General features: G+C 38.1%; 1 protein-coding gene across 1 annotated transcript; it reads right to left on the minus strand.

The window, feature by feature from the left end:
• Positions 1–7,591: 7,591 nt before the first annotated feature.
• LOC150075664 (uncharacterized) lies at positions 7,592–19,537 on the minus strand. The gene is made up of 2 exons (XM_090388729.1): positions 19,430–19,537; positions 7,592–9,050 (listed from the first exon to the last, which is right to left on the minus strand). The coding sequence occupies exon 2, from the start codon at positions 8,858–8,860 to the stop codon at positions 7,667–7,669; it is 1,194 nt and encodes a 397-aa protein (XP_090244855.1). The 5' UTR covers positions 8,861–9,050; positions 19,430–19,537; the 3' UTR covers positions 7,592–7,666.
• Positions 19,538–19,826: the final 289 nt, after the last annotated feature.

The following is a 19,826-nucleotide window of genomic DNA, read 5'->3' on the forward strand; positions in this document are numbered from 1 at the left end:
GTTTCTGTTAGCTTTGTGGCCCAGCAAGGGGCACTAAAGAAACAGAGATAGAAAGCTTTATTTGAATCGAATAAATATCTGCGTAAATATAGACAAATTATTTATTTGCCAGAGATACGTTAATTGAAATATGCATTTCTTTGAATTAAATAATATATTTGTTCTTCTGGTAATACGTATTCGAAGGCCCATTGTAAGTGGAAACTCCAAAGAGGGATCTCAGCTATCATCTCATGTGCCTAGTTGAGCACTGCTCACACTTTATAATTTTGAATTGCAATGAACTTGATGAATTCGTTAGTGTCAAATACAAACCATATTTCATTAACTTCTATGGTGCTTCAATAAAAAAAAAAGCAAATGAAATGTTCTATTACAGTTCTTTTAAAGAATGTTAACTGCATATAACCATAGAATACATTAGGGTGACCATTCATTTCGTTCACTTATCAATTAATTATTGAATGAGTACTCGATCATGAACATTGATTCATAATGCAGTGGGAGGCCTGGCACTGTTGCAAGTTTGGCTGTTTAGCCGAAGTAATTATAAAAAAGAAAAAAAAAAAAAAAAAAAAAAAAAGAACACCTTTTCTCCTTTTTATGGGATTATTTCTGCCCCGTGATGGATATTGGTATCAAGTGGATGGGGCAGTTGGTTGTGTTCAATTACTATTATTATTGTTGGTTGAGAAACTTATTATCCTAAAGATGTTCGGAATTGTGGCATTCTGGAGTTGCACGTAAGTGTTCTCCGGTACGCTTATTGCTGCTAGGTCCATATGGAGGCTCTTTAGCACTTTACCAGTGGTTGATTCAGTGATAGGGATGATCATTACTTGTCCATATGCCACCTAACTTTGACTTCCTGTCTTAGGTCTGAGAACGTCCTGATCTTTTCCTTGTATGTTTTCTTGAGATTGCTGGTGTTGGGCACTGCTGTTGATCAGATTGATAGCCATTTCCTTCTTGTCAATGAGTGTGATGTCTGGTCTGTTGGGACAGATTGTCCTGTCCTTTATGATAGCACGGTCCAAGTATAGTCTGCGAGAAGAGGTCTAGTACGGCATGAGGCTTGTAATATGGTGAACTGTTTGACCATCTGGTAACTGTGTTAGCTTCTGATATATTATCCTGACCACCTGGTTGAGTTTGTGAGAGTATACAGTCTTGGTGATCACCTTCTAACTATTCCACTAATGTTGGTGTTTCTCAAGGTTCAGTTCATTTTCCCACTCTTCCTCTTGTATATCACTGATATTATTCCACTGACTGGAAATCCCATCAATGATTTTTCAGATGATATCATGTTGAATTTCCTTACTCCAGGCTGAGAAACCATACGTGCAATGACAGCTTCAAATTGTTGAAAATCCACCAGCAATTCTGAAAATACTCATCTCCAATCAGGCAAGGATAACTTAGTTAATATCACTCAACCCTGTTTTATACCTTGCAAAAAAGCTCACCTTCAACGACACTTAGATTTCTAGACAAGTTCACATATATATATATTTTTTTTTTTGGGATTACCCTGACTTATAATCTATCTTGGCACGAGCACATCGCAAATATCACTTCCTCTGCATAAAAACAACTGGTTTTTCTTTTATTATTTAAAAGAAAAGCTTTATTTTTCTTCTTAACTACTCACTCTGAACAAATCTCAAATCTGCCCTACAATTAAATATTGTTCCTGCATTTAGAAAAATGTTCTCAGTACCTCTCCAGTTAGTCTCTATTCAAAAGAGGGAAGTTCGATTAATTAATAACCCATCTCTTTCAAATTTTGTTTCTCGACTCTTGCGTCTGAATCTGTTTCTTAAATTCACTCCTATCTTCCAAAGTAATATAAATGTGTGCTTTAACCAGTCAACATCCATTCACTGTCCAACTGCAAAATCACAGAACCAACATTTACTCTTTTGCATCTTTTGCCCATCATCACAGAACCAAAATCACAGAACCAACATTTACTCTTTTGCAACTTTTGCCCATCTTTGCTCCCACCTCTGTCCAAACCAGATGGTTCTGTTGCCACTTCAGCCAAGAATAAAGCTGACCTGTTAGCATCCCATTTTTCTTCCAGCTCATGTATTAATGATCTTGGTAAAACACCTCCCACCATTCCCAACACGCTCCATTCAATGCCTCCTGTGGTCTTCCGTCAAAAGGATATCAGAAGGATTTTGATGAATCTTGATGCTAAGAAAGCTCCAGGTCCTGATTGTATTTCTCCACTTGTTCTCAAAACCTGTGCTCCTGAACTTACTCCTATTCTTTGCCGCCTTTTTTCACTTTCTTATTCCAAAGGTGTTTTTCCTTCTGCTTGGAAATTTGCTCATATCCAGCCAGTTCCTAAAAAGGGTGACAAATCCCTCCCATCCAATTATCGTCCCATTGCAATTACTTCTACTCTTTCTAAAGTAATGGAGAAATCAATTAACCGCCAACTCTTAAACTACCTAGAAACCTTCTGTCTGATCAACGATCACCAATATGGATTCCGTCAGTGTCAATCCACTGGAGATATTCTGACTTATGTTACTCATTTATGGACTAATTCAATGGAAAGGTTCAGTGAAACACAAGTAGTTGCTCTTGACATCTCAAAGGCTTTTGATCATGTTTGGCATAAAGGTCTTCTAAACAAGCTTCCATCTTATGGTTTGCCAACTGTTTTTAGTAATTGGTTATCCAGTTTTCTCTCTGATCGCTCACTGAGGGTGATGGTAGATGGCTCTCTGTCTTCTAACTTCTCCACTAATGCCAGTGTCCCCCAAGGTTCAGTTCTTTCCCCCACTCTTTTCCTCTTGTATATCAATGACCTTCTTCCATTGACTGGAAATCCTATCCATAGTTTTGCCGATGATAGCACATTGCATTCAACTTTCCATTTTGAGAAACCTTGTCCTGCTCAATCAGCTTCAACTTCTCGAAAATCTGCTACCAATTCCTTAAATGACGATCTTCAGGTAATTCTCCAGTGGGGCAAAGACAACTTAGTTGATTTCAACCCTTCTAAAACTCAGTCTTGTCTTATATCTCGCAAAAAGGATTCTTCTACTCCTATGCTTATCTTTAGTGACACTCCGATTTCTAGGCAAAATGATATATCTCTTTTGGGGATTACCCTGACTTCTAATCTTTCTTGGCACAAGCACATTACAAATATTGCTTCCTCTGCATCTAAAAAACTTGGTTTTCTCTTTCGCTCTCAGCGTTACTTTTCTTCCAAACAGCTGCTCACTCTGTATAAATCGCAAATTCGCCCTGCCATGGAATATTGTTCCCACATCTGGGGTGGTGCCCCCAAAACCTCTCTCAGGCTTCTTGATTCCATTCAGAAGAGGGCAGTTAGGTTAATTAATGATTCATCTCTAACAGAGTCTCTCCACTCGCTTTCTCATAGATGCACTGTTTCTACTGCATGCCTCTTCTACAGATACTTCCATGGGCACCGTTCTTCTGAATTGGCTTCTATAATTTCAAATTTGAATTTGAAAGTGTCTGCAATTCTGCCCAGACACGATAGGAGGGAGTATATGATGAGAGCCTTGTCGATCAATTCGGCCCTGGAAAGATTGTGCAAGGCTCAAGGGGTAGAATTTTTTTCAGCCTGGACTGTACTTGTTAACAGGAGAGATTGCTTCTACAGGGATGGGATACACTTAAATAGAAAGGGTGCAAGAATATTTGCTGATGCTATCGAGGCAGTGTTAGGTGGGTCGGAAAACTGCTAGCTTGGGGGGACACAAAGACCAATAGATTGACAGTAGCCACTGGCAGAGGTGAAAGAGATTCTTGCACTGCTTCTATTAGAATGAGCAGAAGCCTGAAAAACAAGATGCATGGTATTTCAGAGACTGCTGGGAGCCATTGCGGTACAAGTAAACACATGGGTTGTGTTAGGGTAGCTAAGAATAGAAACAGGTGCAGGTATACTTGCGTGTACACCAATGCTAGGAGTTTAGTAAATAAATTTGATGAATTTGAGGTATTGCTCAAAACATCAAAGGCAGATATTGTTGGGATATCAGAGACGTGGTGTCACACAGATATAAGGGATGCAGAACTGCAATTTGGGGAGTACAACGTCTACAGAAAGGATAGACAGGATAGGAAGTGGGGAGGGGTTATGCTATTAGTTAAGAAAACACATAAAAACCAAGGAAGTGAAGCCAGTCGACATCGCTGGACAGTGCAGTGTTGAGTCATTTGGTGTGACATAAGCATTGGGAGATCAAAATTGAGAGTAGGAGTGTGCTATAGGCCTAATGACTCTGATGAGTATAATAAGGAACTGTACAGGGAAATAGAGTGGGCCAGTAAATCAGAGAGTCTTATAATGGGAGATTTTAATTTCCCAGATATTGACTGGAATTTGGGGGCTGGTTACTCACACACTAGCAGGGCTTTTGTGGATTTATTGGATGATTGTTTTCTACATCAGCATGTTCGGGAGGCAACTAGAGGGAGTAATACTCTTGATTTGATTATCAGCAGTGATTCTTCATGCATTAAGAATCTGCAGATAAATGAACCACTAGGTGGCAGTGATCACAGTGTGCTGAAGTGGGATTTACTGAAAGAGGTAACTACCATTAGGGGTAAAGGGAAGGGTTATTGCTTCCGTAAAGGCGACTACGATGGACTGAGACAGTATTTAAATTCTATACAGTGGGACCAACTGATGATGTTACCAACAGCAAATTCAAAATGGGAAGCATTCAAAGAACTTATCTTGGAAGCTACTAGGCTTTACATACCAACTAAGAAATATTGTTCAAGGTTTAGGTCAAAATGGATGTCAGATGAACTAATGAGGCATATGGCAGAGAAGAAAAATGCATGGGATACTTACAAATTAACACATGACACAGAAGCCTATGATAGATACAAGTTGATATGCAAGCAAGTTACAAAGGAGGTTAGGCAGGCGAAGGCAGATTACGAGAAATCCTTGGCAAGGGATGCAAAGAAAAACAGCAAAGAGTTCTTTACTTATGTAAACTCTAGAAGGAAGGGGATGAATCAGATTGGTCCACTTGATATTGATGGGTCAACTGTTGATGATCCTGCTCAGATAGCTAACAAACTAAATGAATATTTTGCATCGACATTCACACATGAGGAGTTATTCAGCAAGGGGAATGCCAGAGGTGTATTCAACTCTAGCAGTAAGCTACAGAATCTTGAAATAACTGGGAGTAAAGTGGAGGAGAAACTGTTGAAGATAAACACAAGAAAGGCACCCGGGGTGGATGGGATCTATCCAGTTATATTAAAGGAGGCAGTAAAGGAAGTAAGCAAACCCTTAGCCATAATTATGAGAGCTTCCTTGGACTCAGGGGAGGTACCCATAGACTGGAAATGTGCAAATGTGACCCCAATTCACAAAGGAGGATCAAAGGCTGACACAAGTAATTATAGACCTGTGAGCTTAACTTCTGTTCCAGGAAAATTAATGGAGGCACTGGTTAAAGAAGCACTGCAGGATCATTTAGACAAGACTTCAGTTATAGCTCAGACACAGCATGGTTTTGTTAAGGGGAAGTCTTGCCTGACCAACTTGATTGGATACTATGATGCAGTCACAAAAGAACTGGATGCAGGGAATAACTCTGATATTATATACTTGGATCTTAGAAAGGCTTTTGATACTGTTGCACATGGAAGACTGCTACACAAATTGGAGCAGTGTGACATTGGAGGCAAATTGCTGTTATGGATAAAGGGGTGGTTGAGCGGGAGAAGACAGAGAGTGGTAATCAATGGACACTGCTCATCGTGGACTAATGTTATTAGTGGAGTCCCTCAGGGCTCAGTGTTGGGTCCATTATTGTTTTCTGTATTTATAAATGATATTGATGATTGTTTATCAAGCTTAATGTCCAAGTTTGCAGATGATACAAAGGTTGGCAGGGTTGTCAAGGCCACTACTGGCACTATGCTGCTGCAACAGGATCTGGAAAGGTTGAGCAGATGGGCTGAGAGGTGGCAAATGAAGTTTAACATTGACAAATGTAAAGTACTACACATGGGAAACAGCAACCCCAGAGCAACGTATCAACTCTGTGGTACTACACTGACAGTGGTAGAGAATGAAAGGGACTTGGGGTGATTGTGCAGTCAGATATGAAGTTCTCTGAGCAGTGGAGACGGGCTGCAAGAGTAGCTCATGGAGTATTGTCAATGATATACAGGAATTTTTCCAGCAGGGATAAGGAGGTGATTGTTCCATTGTATAAGGCAATGGTCAGGCCACACCTAGAGTACTGTATACAGGTCTGGAGGCCTCATTTCAAGAAGGATGTAGAGCTGCTGGAACGAGTACAGAGAAGGGCAACAAGATTAGTGAATGGAACAAAGGGGTGCTCTTACGAAGAAAGGCTTAAGTTTTGCAAATTACAGTGTCTGGAGACTAGGCACCAGCGAGGTGATCTGATTAGAGGTGTATAAAGCCTTGAATGGTTTAAGCATGCTCAATGCTGATGGGATTCTTCCTCTAGCTCAGAAAAATCACCTGAGAGGGCATAAATTCAAATTGAGGAAAGACAGATGTAGGATAGACGTGCGGAAATTTGCCTTTAGCCAGCAGGTGGTTGGTTGGTGGAACAGACTGCCATCCCTTGTGGTGGAGGTTGATAGCCTAAATAAGTTTAAGGCTCAGCTGGACAGGTATTTTGAACGAACAGAAGGGTGAAGTGGAAGTGGGTTTTTTTTTTTTTTTTTTTTTTTGGCTGATGCTGCATAAGCTTGCTTTCTTGCATCAAATGCCTCTACTAATGCTAATGCTAATGCCTGCTCTCTCTTTCAAAACAGTCCGAACACGTGCCGCCACCAGCCAACATCCATTTACTGTCCAACTTCAAACTCACAGAACCAACTTTTCATCTTCCTCATTTATTCATTCAACTGCTGTTTTCTGGAACAACCTTCCTTCATACGTATTTCCTGAAAATTACAATCTACAGAAATCTCCAATGTCAACAAATATCTTCTTTCGTCTTCTTAACCTCAAACCCAAGCACGGTACTAAGTACTATAGGTTCTAATACCGCTCGTGTTTGGGGTTCACATAAAAAAAAAAAAAAAAAAAAAAAAAAAACTCTACCTCATTTATCCCTTGTACTCCTGTTCTCTGGAACAACCTTTCTTCAAACGTATTTCCCTGATTGCAAGCTACAGAAATTGAAGTTTAATGTCAACAAATATCTTCAATTTTCGGAACCATTAACTCATGCATTGTACTAAGCTATATGGGCTCTAATAATTTGTGTTTGTGATTTTCATATTGAAAAAGAAAGTCTTTAAAATTAGTATTCATAATGAGAGGTTTGCAATTTATATTCTTGTAACATCTTTCACTGAGAAAAGAAACGCCAGCATCAGAGATTGAAGCAGAAGTTATTTATTTATTTCTTAATTAATTTATTCAATTTATAAATTGTTTAATGTTTATACAGGGAAAAGACTGCCTTAATCATTAAATTGCTGAACTATTAATGAAGTGTTTCACATTATACACGCATTATGGAATTGCTTTTGGAAACTATTAGATGGACTACTGTTTCTACTTAAAGAATAAATATGACACAAATATGAATAGAAAAATAATTCACAACGGAAATGTTATTACCTTATGTTCCTCAAACACAAGATTTTATCGATGAGTTTTCATGTGTCCACGAAGGCTTCCTGACTGGGCAAATGATTTTCCACAAGTATTACATGTAAATGGTTTTTCTTTGGTATGAATCCTTAAATGCTGCTTGAGATTTCCAACATGTGAAAATTTTTTTTGGCAAGTTTCACAAGTATGTGGTTTCTCATGAGTATGTATTCTACGATGTGATATTAGATGATGTGAAAGATAAAATTTTTTGTCACATATTTCACAGGCATAGGGTTTTACATTAGTATGTTGACTAGAATGATTTTTCCGCCCATTCCAGCTTGAAAATACTTTGCCACATATGTTACATACAAAACGTTTTTCTTTAGTGTGTACTCTGGTATGACTCCTTAAAAGTCTATTATCTGAAAATGTTTTCCCACATGTATTACAAATGTATGCCTTTTCATTGTTGTGAACTATTTTGTGTGTGTTCAGATAACGCAAGGAAGAAAATTCTTTTCCACACATTTCACACATATATGGTTTCACTTGGGAATGAAGAACAGAATGCAGTTTAAGAGACTTAGAACGTGAGAATGCTCTTCCACATACTTCACATGTATATGGTTTCTCATTCGAGTGAACTACTAAGTGCACTTTAAGATGTCCCGAATCAGCAAATGCCTTTCCACATGTTTCGCATGTATATGGTTTTTCATTAGTGTGAATTCGTTTGTGGATAACAAGGCTCTGTGAATATTTATATTTCTTCTCACATATATCACAAGCAAATGGCATCTCACTGCTATGTACTATCATATGTTTCTGAAGGTATTTAGAAGAAGAGAATGCTTTGCAGCATATTTCACACTTAAAATGTTTCTCTTTCTCTTTCTCTTTAAAATTATGACGTATACTGTGCCTGTCAAGATATGAAGACTGTGCAAATGTCATACCACAGGTTTTGCAAGTAAAAGGCCTCTCGTGATTATGTGTTTTGTTGTGTGAAACAAGGTAGGTACACCGGTTAAATGTTTTACCACAAATTTTACATGAGAAAAGTTTTTCACCAGTGTGAGTTTTAGTGTGGTCCAAAAGGATTTGTTTTCTTTTAAAAACCTTTCCACAGTATTCACAGAGGAAAGTTCTCTCGTAAGTGTGTCTTTTTTCATGTGTAGTAAGCTTGCCTGCCTGTAAATATGTCTTACCACAAACTTTGCAACTGAACATTTCTTTCATAGTCAATGTTTGCTTGGTTGTTTAAAACAGTGAAAGTAATAACAAAAGGTCTCTTGTGCCCTCATGAAGCATGAAAAGTAAGAATAAGTCATTAATCCCAGTGTTAGATTTCTACTTATCCTGCCATCTTAATGGCTACAGTTCTATTTCCATACTTCTTTAGAAATCACTCCAGCAGGTAACTTGCAACCTGCAGAATAAAATGAAATACTTTAAAATACATAAAACAACAAATATTTAAATAAAGAGATCTTTATATGATAATCATTTAATAATATTTAAAAAGGATTGCATTTGTTTTTTAACTATACTTTTTAAGAATATTAATTTGTTGTTCACTGCAAAATCTAAAAAAAAGATTAGATTTTTGGGACTTTTTGAATGTGCTCAATTATTTTATAAAAAAATAAATAAAAAAAAAAAAACTGATGAGCAGTTTAATTTTGTGATATTTATTTAAGTAAAAATTATGAAATTGTCATTAATATACAGATTAATAAGTTTGTTGGTTTAAGTTTAAATACTAAAACTTGCACTCTGATTTTTCAATACATTGAACAATCACTATTCTAGTTGATACATTTCCTGAAAGTGGCATTATCGGTTTAGTCTCTTTCCTAGAAGTGTAAGATCATATAAAACTGTGGATTAAAAGTTTTTTTTTTTTTTTTGAAGAAAAAAAAAAAAAAAAAGCACAAAAAGATGCCAAGATGCACAAATATGGGGTGAAGCCTGAGAAAACAAAGGTTAGTGACATTAAGACTAATTTCCACAGACTACTTATTTGGAAATTTGTGAGGAAAGGTCATTACAGAGAAAAGAACCAGGAAGGATAAATGAGTACAAGGAAAAGATGGTCCTCTGAATTTGGAGTTGGGTAGTGGATGAATGCTGAACAACTGCTGCACGTGTTCTCATTGGTTGGGAAGACAGTGAGAAAATTTCAGATGACCATTTGGAACGGTGCACATGTAAGTACATATCGGAAAAGTGTTAAGTACGAAATGAACGTCTGTGAGACAGGGTAGAGAGAATTTTGTAAAAGATGCATCATTAATTAACCAAACTGCCCTCTTTTCAACAAAGTTCAGTAGATTGAGAGAAGTTAACAAAGTACAGGGAAATGTTGAAATAAAGTCATGAGCTAGGATTAAATTTGAAAGTGTCTAATTCTGCCCAGACAAGATAGTAGGGAGAATATTATGAGAGCCTTCTCAATCAGTTCGACCCTAGAGAGACTGTTCGAGGATTGTGAAATAGAATTTTTCCACAGAGTGGTCTGTGCTTGTCAAAAGGGGAGACTGTTTCGACAGGGATGGGATGCACTTAAACAAAAAGGGTGCAAGATTTGCCAGTGGCATCACAGCAGTGTTAGATGGGTCAGAAAACTTCTAATTTGGGGGATACACAGACTAATAGATTAAAAATACCTGCAGGCAGAGGTAAAAGTGATTCTTGCACTGCTTCTGTTGCAACGAGCAGCAGATGCTGGGGATTTGAAGGACTGCTTAGAGTATTCATGAAACAAATAAACACATGAGCTGAGTTAGAGTAATTAACAGTAAGAACAAGTGCATGTATACTTGCAGGTACACCAAAGTTAAGAGCAAAGTATATAAATTGATGATTTTGAAGTGCTGCTCAAGACATCAAATGCAGACATTGTTGGAATATCAGAGACATGGTGTCACTCCAATATTAGGGATGCAGAATTTGAATATGGGAAGTACAATGTGTACAGAAAGGAAAGAGGATAGGTGGGAGAGGGGTTAAGCTTTTAGTTAAGAAGTGCATAAAATATGGCAGTACATTCAGTTGAAGTTTGGGTACAGTTTGGTATGACATAAGCAATGGAAAACAAAAATAAGAGGAGTGTGTTATAGGCTATTGAATACACCATGAATTGTCAAACTAATAGAGCAAACTTATCTGCAAAAAGATCTAAACCTCCCAAACACTTCATAGTTCATTTCACAAACATAAGTGGTCTCAGTTTTAATCTCAATGATGTTTGTTTCCACTTGCAGTCTGCCAAACCCCATGTACTTTTTCTGACAGAATCTCTGTTACTGACTGATTCAACCACTGCTCATCTCATTTGCCCAAATTATTTGCTGTACGATTCCTTTTGCCTCAGAGGTGGTACTTGTGCATATGTCCATTCTGACATTCCCTATCAGAGACTTGGAAATTCGGCACCTCCGTAGCCAGGTGAGCAGGAGCAGCAGTGCATAGCATGCTTCTTGATTAGACCGGGGTTCGAGCCCGTGACCACCAAATACGGAGGATGCGGAAAGGTCAGGGAATGACCACCGCATATCCCCGGAGCAATATGACCTTAGTTGCTAATGCTCCTAAAAACGAAATAACAAACAACAACTTGGTAATTTGGAATCTCCTCTTTTCGATGTTATCTGGCTTAAAATAAGCAGGACAAACCAGATCGGACCTTTACGTAAGGGAAAGGGGATAGTAATAAATACACCAGCTGCCGTTGCAGATGAACTCAACAGTTATTTTGCATCGATATTTACAAATGAAAAGCCTTTTGTGGCAATGGGAAATTGTGGGAGCGAAGTTAAAAAATATGTAATTAATGATATTGAAATTTCGCAAGATTATTTAATGAAAAAACTTTCAAGCCTACAGACCAGTAAGGCTCCTGGAGTTGATGGAATATACCCTATAATCTTGAGAGAGGCGGCAGGCGAGTGCATTGAACCACTGAGGCTGGTTATGCGAGCATCACTAGACTCTGGGGAGATTCCCTTGGATTGGAAAAGTGCAAATGTATCTCCCATACATAAGGGTGGCTCTAAAAGTGAAGTGGGAAATTATCGACCTGTCAGTCTGACTTCAGTAGTAGGGAAAATCATGGAGGCAATGATCAAGGGTGGAATTCAGGATCATTTGGATCGAATTGAAATTCTCAAGGATACTCAGCATGGTTTTGTAAAGGGAAAATCATGTTTAACAAATCTGGTTCGCTATTTCGAAAGGGTCACTCACGAGCTGGATTTAGGGAATAATTTCGACATTGTTTATTTAGATTTCAGCAAAGCTTTTGACTCAGTCCCACATGAGCGGTTGCTTTATAAGCTAGAACAGGTTGGAATCACTGGGAAAATCCTTAGATGGATAGAAGGATGGCTTCAGGGCAGGAGGCAGAGGGTTGTGATAAATGGCTATTCCTCAGATTGGGTTGATGTAAGAAGTGGGGTTCCCCAAGGATCAGTATTAGGACCACTGTTGTTTTTAATTTTCATAAACGACATTGATGAAGGGATAGAGGGCGGGATGTCTAAATTTGCAGATGATGTTAAAATTGGTAGAGTAGTTAATGATCACTGTCAAGCTGAGCTTCTTCAGAGAGACCTAGATAGACTTCAAGAATGGTCAGAAAAATGGCAGCTGTGCTTTAATCCAACAAAGTGTAAGGTAATACACCTGGGAAACAGTAATCCCAAAATAACTTATTCACTTGGTGGAGTTCAACTAAACCCAGTACTGGAGGAAAGGGACTTGGGTATTACGATACGGTCAGACATGAAATTCTCTGAGCATTGTAAACAGGTTGCAAGGAAGGCCCATGGGGTCCTATCGATGATCTATCGAACTTTTGCAAGTAGAGATAGGGACGTGATAATCCCATTATATAAGGCTTATGTTAGACCACACTTGGAATACTGTGTTCAAGTATGGAGACCGCACCTAAAGAAAGACATCGAGCTTCTTGAAAGGGTGCAAAGAAGGGTAACTCGCCTGGTGAGATCGGCAAAAGGGCGTCCTTATGAAGAAAGACTTCGAATATGTGGGTTGCAGAGTTTGGAAACTAGACACCTTAGAGGAGATTTGATTGAGGTGTTTAAGGCTCTGAGAGGCATCAGTAAAATGAATGAGGACGAAATTTTCAAGATTATAAATGATGCTAGAACTAGGGGACATAAATTCAAGTTACGGGGGGAAATGTTTAGATTGGACTGCAGGAAGTTTTATTTTAGCCAGCGAGTTATAAATTATTGGAATAAGTTGCCTTCATGGGTGGTAGAGGCCGACAGTTTGGGGAAATTCAAAGGTCATCTGGATAGTACTTTCGGGTAAGGGAAGCGCATAGGATGATAGGATTAATTTCCTTTTTATTTATTTTTTATTTCATTTTATTATTTTTATTTATTTATTAATTATTATTATTTATTTATTTATTTAATTTTTGTTTATATCATTGTTTTGTTCGGATTTTTTTTTTTTTTTTTTTTTTTTTTGGCTGGTGCAGCATAAGCCATAGGCTTTCTTGCACCATACGGCCGTTACTAATACTATACTATAATACTATAAAATCTCCCTACCTCATTCTATCAAATTCATCTGTTGTCTCTACCGTTCTCCCAACACCATTAATCACTTGGAACTCTAACTTACTTCCTCCCTTTGCAACTTTACTTTCTCCAGTCCAACTTTCTTAACATTGAGGTAATTTTCCTTGGTGATTTTAATGTTCACAACTCCAGATGGCTTCTGTTTTCTAGTCACACAGACCCAGTCGAGATGCTGAGGCTTCTGTAATTATTAATGACCTCATACAGATTGTTCATTTACCTACCTAACCATACAGCCAACACGCTTGATCTTTTTCTCACAAACAACCCTTCTAATTACACGGACAAAGTAAGTGGTCCTTTATGCACCTCAGATCACAACTTGGTAATTGTCTCTTCTCCAATGGAGCCTTTATCTCGTGGATATTCCCAACCTCGTGTTGTTTGACATCACAAGAATGCAAAATGGGACGACCTGCGAGATTTCATTTCTTCTCGAGTCTGTTTGGTGTGACATTAGCACTGGGAAAAGAAAAATGAGAGTAGGTGTGTGTTATAAGCCTAATGAATTTCATGAGTATAATGAGCAATTGTGCAGAGAAGTAGAGTGGGCCAGTAAATCAGAATGTCTTATAATGGGTTATCTTAACTTTCCAGATATTAACTGGAACTTGTGGATTGGTCACTCGCACACTAGCAAGACTTTTTTGGTTTTGGATTTATTGGATGACTGTTTTCTACAACAGCATGTTCGAGAGGCAACCAGAGTGAGTAATACTCTTGATCTGATTATCAGCAGTGATTATTCTTGCATTAAGAATCTTACATTATTCTTGCATTAAGAATTTGCAGATAAAGGAACCACTGGATGACCGTGATCACAATGTACTGATATGGGAATTACTTAAATATGTAACTACCATCAAGGCTAAAGGGAAGGGCTTTTGCTTTTGTAAAGGTGACTACAGGAGTCTCAGACAGTTCTTAAATTCTGTACAGTGGGATCAACTGATGATGTTACCAACGTTGAATTCTAAATGGGAAGCCTTCAGGGACTTAATCTTGGAGGCTACTAGACTTTTCATACCAACTAAGAAATACTGTTGAAGGTTCAGGCCTAAATGGATGTCGGATGAATTAATGAGGCTAGTGGCAGGGAAGAAAAATGCACGGGATGCATATAAATTATCAGGTGACACAGAAGCCAATGGCAGATAGAAGTTTGTTTGTAATCAAGTCACAAAGGAGGTTAGGCAGGCAAAAGCAGATTGCGAGAAATCTTTGACAAAGGATGCAAAGAAAAACAGCAAAGAGTTCTTTACTTATGCAAACTCTAGAAGGAAAAGTATGAATCAGATTGGACCACTTAAAATAGATGGGTTGACCATTGTTTATCATGCTCAGGTAGATGATAAACTTGGATTGTTGTTGTTGTTATTTGGTTTTTAGAAGCATTAGCAACTAAGACCATATTGCTCCAGGGATATGTGGTGGTCATTCCCTGACCTTTCCGCATCCTCCGTATTTGGTGGCTCACGGGCTCGAACCCCGGTCTAATCAAGAAGCATGCGCTACGCACTGCTGCTCCTGCCCACATGGCTACGGAGGCATAAACTTGGATTTCCCTGACTTCTAATCTCTCTTGGCATAAGCACATTACAAATATTGCTTCCTCTGCATCTAAAAAACTTGAGTTTTCTCTTTCATTTTCTACGTTACTTTTCTTCCAAACAGCTGTTCAGTCTGTAGAAATCGCAAATCCACCCTACCATGGAATATTGTTCCCACATCTGGGATGGTACCCCCAAAACCTCTCTCATGGTTCTAGATTCCATTCAGAAGAGGGCAGTTAGGTTAATTAATGACTCATCTCTAACAGAGTCTCTCCACTCTGTCTCATAGACATACTGTCTGCTGTATGCATTTTCTACAGATACTTCCATGGGCACTGTTCTTCTGAATTGGTTTCTATAATTCCCGCCCTCTCTATCAAAACAGTCCGAATACATGCTGCCACCAGCCAACATCCATTTACTGTCCAACTTCAGACTCACAGAACCAACTTTTCACCTTCCTAGTTTATTCATTCAACTGCCGTTTTCTGGAACAACCTTCCTTCATACGTATTTCCTGAAAATTATAGTCTACAAAGGTCAAGTCTAATGTCAACAAATATCTTCTTTCATCTTCACAATCTCCAACCCACGCATGGTACTAAGTACTATAGGTTCTAATACCTCTCATGTTTGAGGTTTCATAAAAATAAAAAAAAAAAAATCCTAATGATTCTGATGTCCAATGTACAGAGGAATAGAATGGGCCAGTAAATCAGAATGTATTATAATGAGGGATTTTAACTTTCCATATACTGACTGTAACTTGCGAGTTGGCTACTAATGTAGTAGCACGACGTGGATTTATTGGATGACTTATCCACAGCACCATGTTAAAGAGGCAACAAGAGGGAGTAATGCTCTTGATCTGATCATCAGCAGTGATTATCATGCATTATGAATTGGCAGATAAAAGAACAACTAGGTAGCAGTGATCACAGTGTATTTATTTGGGATATTCTAATATATGTAACTACCATCAAGTATAAAGTGAAGGGCTTTTGCACTATCTCAGATACTATTTAAATCCTATACAGGGGGACCATCAGCAAATTCTAAATGGGAACTCAAATGTATGCACATACATTTGAGTTCTAAATGTATGTGCTCTAAATGGGATGTATTCAAGGAATTAATCATATAAGCTACTAAGCTTTTTGTATCAATTAAGAAATACTCTTCATATAGAAATAGTGAAGAAATATTTGAAGAAATACTCTTCACCTAAATAGATGTCAGATGAACTGATGGGACTTGTGGGAGAGAAGAAAAATGCACGGGAGGCATATAAATTATCAGGAGACACAGAAGCCTACAGTAGATATAAAGTAGTCTGTAATCAAGTCACATAGGAGGTTAGACGAGCAAAGGAAGATAAGAAATCTTTGGCAAAGGATGCAAAAAAAAAAAAAAAAAAAAACAGCAATGACTTCTTTACTTATGTAAACACTAGAAGGAATGGAATGGATCAAATTGGTCCCCTTGATATCGATGGTTTGACTGTTGATAATCCTGCTCAGGTTGCTTACAAACAATGAATATTTTGCATCTACATTCACACATGAGGAATTGTTTAGGGAAGCAGATGCCAGAAGTTTATCAAACTCTAAAAAAAGAACTAAATAATTTTATAATTACTAAGCTAAACAACTAAGTGCTAAATGGAAGAGAAACTGTTGAAGTTAAACATAAGAAAAGCACCTGGTGTAGATGGGATCTATCCAATTATATTAAGGGAGGTAGCAAAGGAAATAAGCAAATCTTTAGCCAGACTTATGAGAGCATTCTTGGATACAGTGGAGGTCCCCACAGACTGGAGATTTTCCAAGTCTTGCATTTTGCAAAGATTTTGCAGAGATTTTCCAAACCTTGCATTTTGCTGCATAAAAAGACAGATGCCACTTTTTTCTGTTTTTTTTTTTTTGACCTTGCTTAAAGTCTATGTAAGTAGTAGTGGCATGTGATGCAAGAAAGCAAGCGTATGAGCTTATGCAGCATCTGCCAAAAAAAAAAAAAACATACATATATAAACATACATAAAAAAAAAAATATATATCACACCATTCCCTCCAAATGCCTGTCCAGTTCCTCCTTAAATTTATTCAACATATCAACTTCCACAACGACGGATGGAAGTTTGTTCCAGCAATTAACCACCCGCTGGCTAAAGGCATATTTCCGCACATCTATTCTACATCTGTCTTTTCTTAATTTGAATTTATGCCCCCTTAGGTTTGTAATCTGAACAAGTGGAAGGATCCCATCAGAATTCAGCGTGCTCAACCCATTCAAGGCCTTATATACCTCAATCAGATCACTGCGCAGGTGCCTAGTCTCCAGCTGCTCCAATTTGCAGAACTTAACCCTCTCCTGGTAAGAGGATCCCTTCATTCCCCTCACAAATCTTGTTGCCCTTCTCTGTACACGCTCAAGTAAATCTACATCCTTCCTAAAATGAGGCCTCCAGGCCTGTACGCAGTACTCAAGGCATGGCCTGACCATTGCCTTATACAGAGGGATAATCACCTCCTTTTCCCTGCTAGCAAAATTCCTATATATCATTGACAAAACCCCATGACCTGCCCTGGCAGCCTGTCTGCATTGCTCAGAAAACTTCATATCTGACTGCACAATTACTCCCAGGTCTTTTTCATTTTCTACCACCTTAAGTGTAGTACCACACAGTTGGTACGTTTCTCTGGGGTTACTTCTACCCATATACAGTACTTTGCATTTGTCAAGGTTAAACTTCAGTTGCCACTTCTTAGCCCATCTGCCCAAATTATCTAGATCCTGTTGCAGTAGCACACTGCCATTACTGTCGTTAACAACCCTGCCAACCTTTGTATCATCTGCAAACTTCGACATTAAGCCTGATATACCTTCATCAATATCATTGATAAATATACAAAACAACAGTGGACCTAACACCGAACCCTGTGGGACTCCACTAATAACATTAGTCCAAGAAGAGCAGCACCCATCGATTACCACCCTCTGTCTTCTCCCACTTAACCATCCTTTTATCCATTGTAGCAACTTACCCTTAATACCAGTCTGCTCCAATTTGTACAATAGTCTTCCATGCGCAACAGTGTCAAAAGCTTTCCTGAAATCCAAATATATGATATCAAAATTATTTTTTGCATCCAGTTCCTTTGTAACCACATCATAATATCCTATCAAATTTGTCAGACAACACTTTCCCTTAACAAACCCGTGCTGTGTCTGAATTATTGCTGCAGTCTTGTCTAGATGATCCTGCAATGCATCTTTAACCAGTGACTCCATTATTTTACCCGGGACAGAAGTTAAACTAACTGGTCTGTAATTACTCGTGTCACCCTTCGATCCCCCTTTGTGAATTTGGGATACATTTGCACATCTCCAGTCCGTGGGAACCTCCCCTGAGTCCAAGGACGCTCTCTTAATTATGGCTAAGGGTTTGCTTAGTTGCTTTGCCGCCTCCTATAACTGGATAGATCCCATCCACCCCAGGTGCTTTTCTTATGTTTAACTTCAACAATTTCTCCTCCACTTTGCTTTCAGTTATTACAAAATCATTAAGTATCCTGCTACAATTTGATAACCTTCTGCCATTTTCAAACCTTAATAATTCCTCATGTGTGAATGTAGATGCAAAATACTCATTCAGTTTGTTTGCTTTCTGAGCAGGATCATCAACAGTCGAACCATCGATGTCAAGTGGACCAATCAGATTCATCCCCTTCCTTTTAGAGTTTATATAAGTAAAGAAATCTTTGCTGTTTTTCTTAGCATCTTTTGCCAAGGATTTCTCGTAATCTGCCTTCGCCTGCCTAACCTCCTTTGTCACCTAATTACAGACTAGCTTATATCTGCCATAGGCTTCTGAGTCGCTTGATAATTGTAAAAGACCTAGTCCTAGAGAATTGCTGCTTGCCAATTATTAGCTACTCTAACAATCTTGATATCACCTGAAAATTTGTACACCATTCCCTGTATCGTTTTATGTAATTTAAGAATATCAAAATTTTTGATACCAAATTCTTGGGGAATGCCACTTCTTATGTTGGCCCAAAATGATAACAATCATTTGTCTCCCTGAAGCCACCTGTAATTCATCTCAGGAATTTTCCTGCAATTCAAATGCATTACAGCTTATTGAGTGACTTCTCATTCAGGAATGAGTCAAATGCTTTGCTGAAATCTAAGTAAACAATGTCAAAATTATTTCCGACATCACTGACATGGAACCAAAGGAAACAGCCCAGTTCATGAATGACTATTAAAAGAGCTTACTAGGCTGGTTAAATATGATTTTTCCTTCAGAATTCCATTTCTATCCTATGATCCCGTACTGCTACAACTCTGCCACTTTTTTGAAAAATAAAAAGTACTGTAAGTGGGCAGAAGTAATCCCAAAACATACCAATTAATTCGTGGGTAACAGATCGTGTTAATAATGAGTAACAAATCGTGACAAAATTTTCAATAAATTTATATGCATATATTTTGACAATAAATTCTATCCCAGTAAACCAATATCACCGTAGCAGAAGGAATATCATATATATATATATATATAAAACCCACAGAGAACATGAAAATAAATACTGACAAGCAGGCTCGTTTTTAATTCTAGTAATAGGAATACATACCATTTCCCACATATAAGAGTGAAGACACGAAGCTAGGTGTACTCTCTCAGAAATCTTAAAATAATTGCTACATTTTTGATTAAGGTGGAACCATTTTTGATGATGTACAGGTTTTTATGTACATCTGGTGGCGCTGTGAGTTTTCTAGATAAGCGTGTGGTTTTTAATTTGAAATTGTTTTTTTTTTATATCGTTTTTTAGTTATATAATATCAGTGTAAATACTCCATAGTTTACCCATAAGTGGTGAGCTATAGTGGGCTCGCGAGAGCCCATTGTTATTTATTTTTTTTTTTTTGAAAATTTGCGAGCCCATTGTTGAAACCATCATTTATTTTACAAATGAAATCCTGAATGCAATTATTGAGTATTCAGAGCCTAAACTACGGTCGGGCGAG

Source organism: Mastigoproctus giganteus, chromosome 14, assembly GCF_048544385.1.
Source record: "Mastigoproctus giganteus isolate SK-2022 chromosome 14, ASM4854438v1, whole genome shotgun sequence".
Lineage (NCBI taxonomy): Eukaryota > Metazoa > Arthropoda > Arachnida > Uropygi > Thelyphonidae > Mastigoproctus > Mastigoproctus giganteus.

Bases quoted from the DNA above. Each gene is read 5' to 3' on its own strand.
- LOC150075664 (XM_090388729.1), bottom strand. From the start codon at position 8,860: ATGAAAGAAATGTTCAGTTGCAAAGTTTGTGGTAAGACATATTTACAG.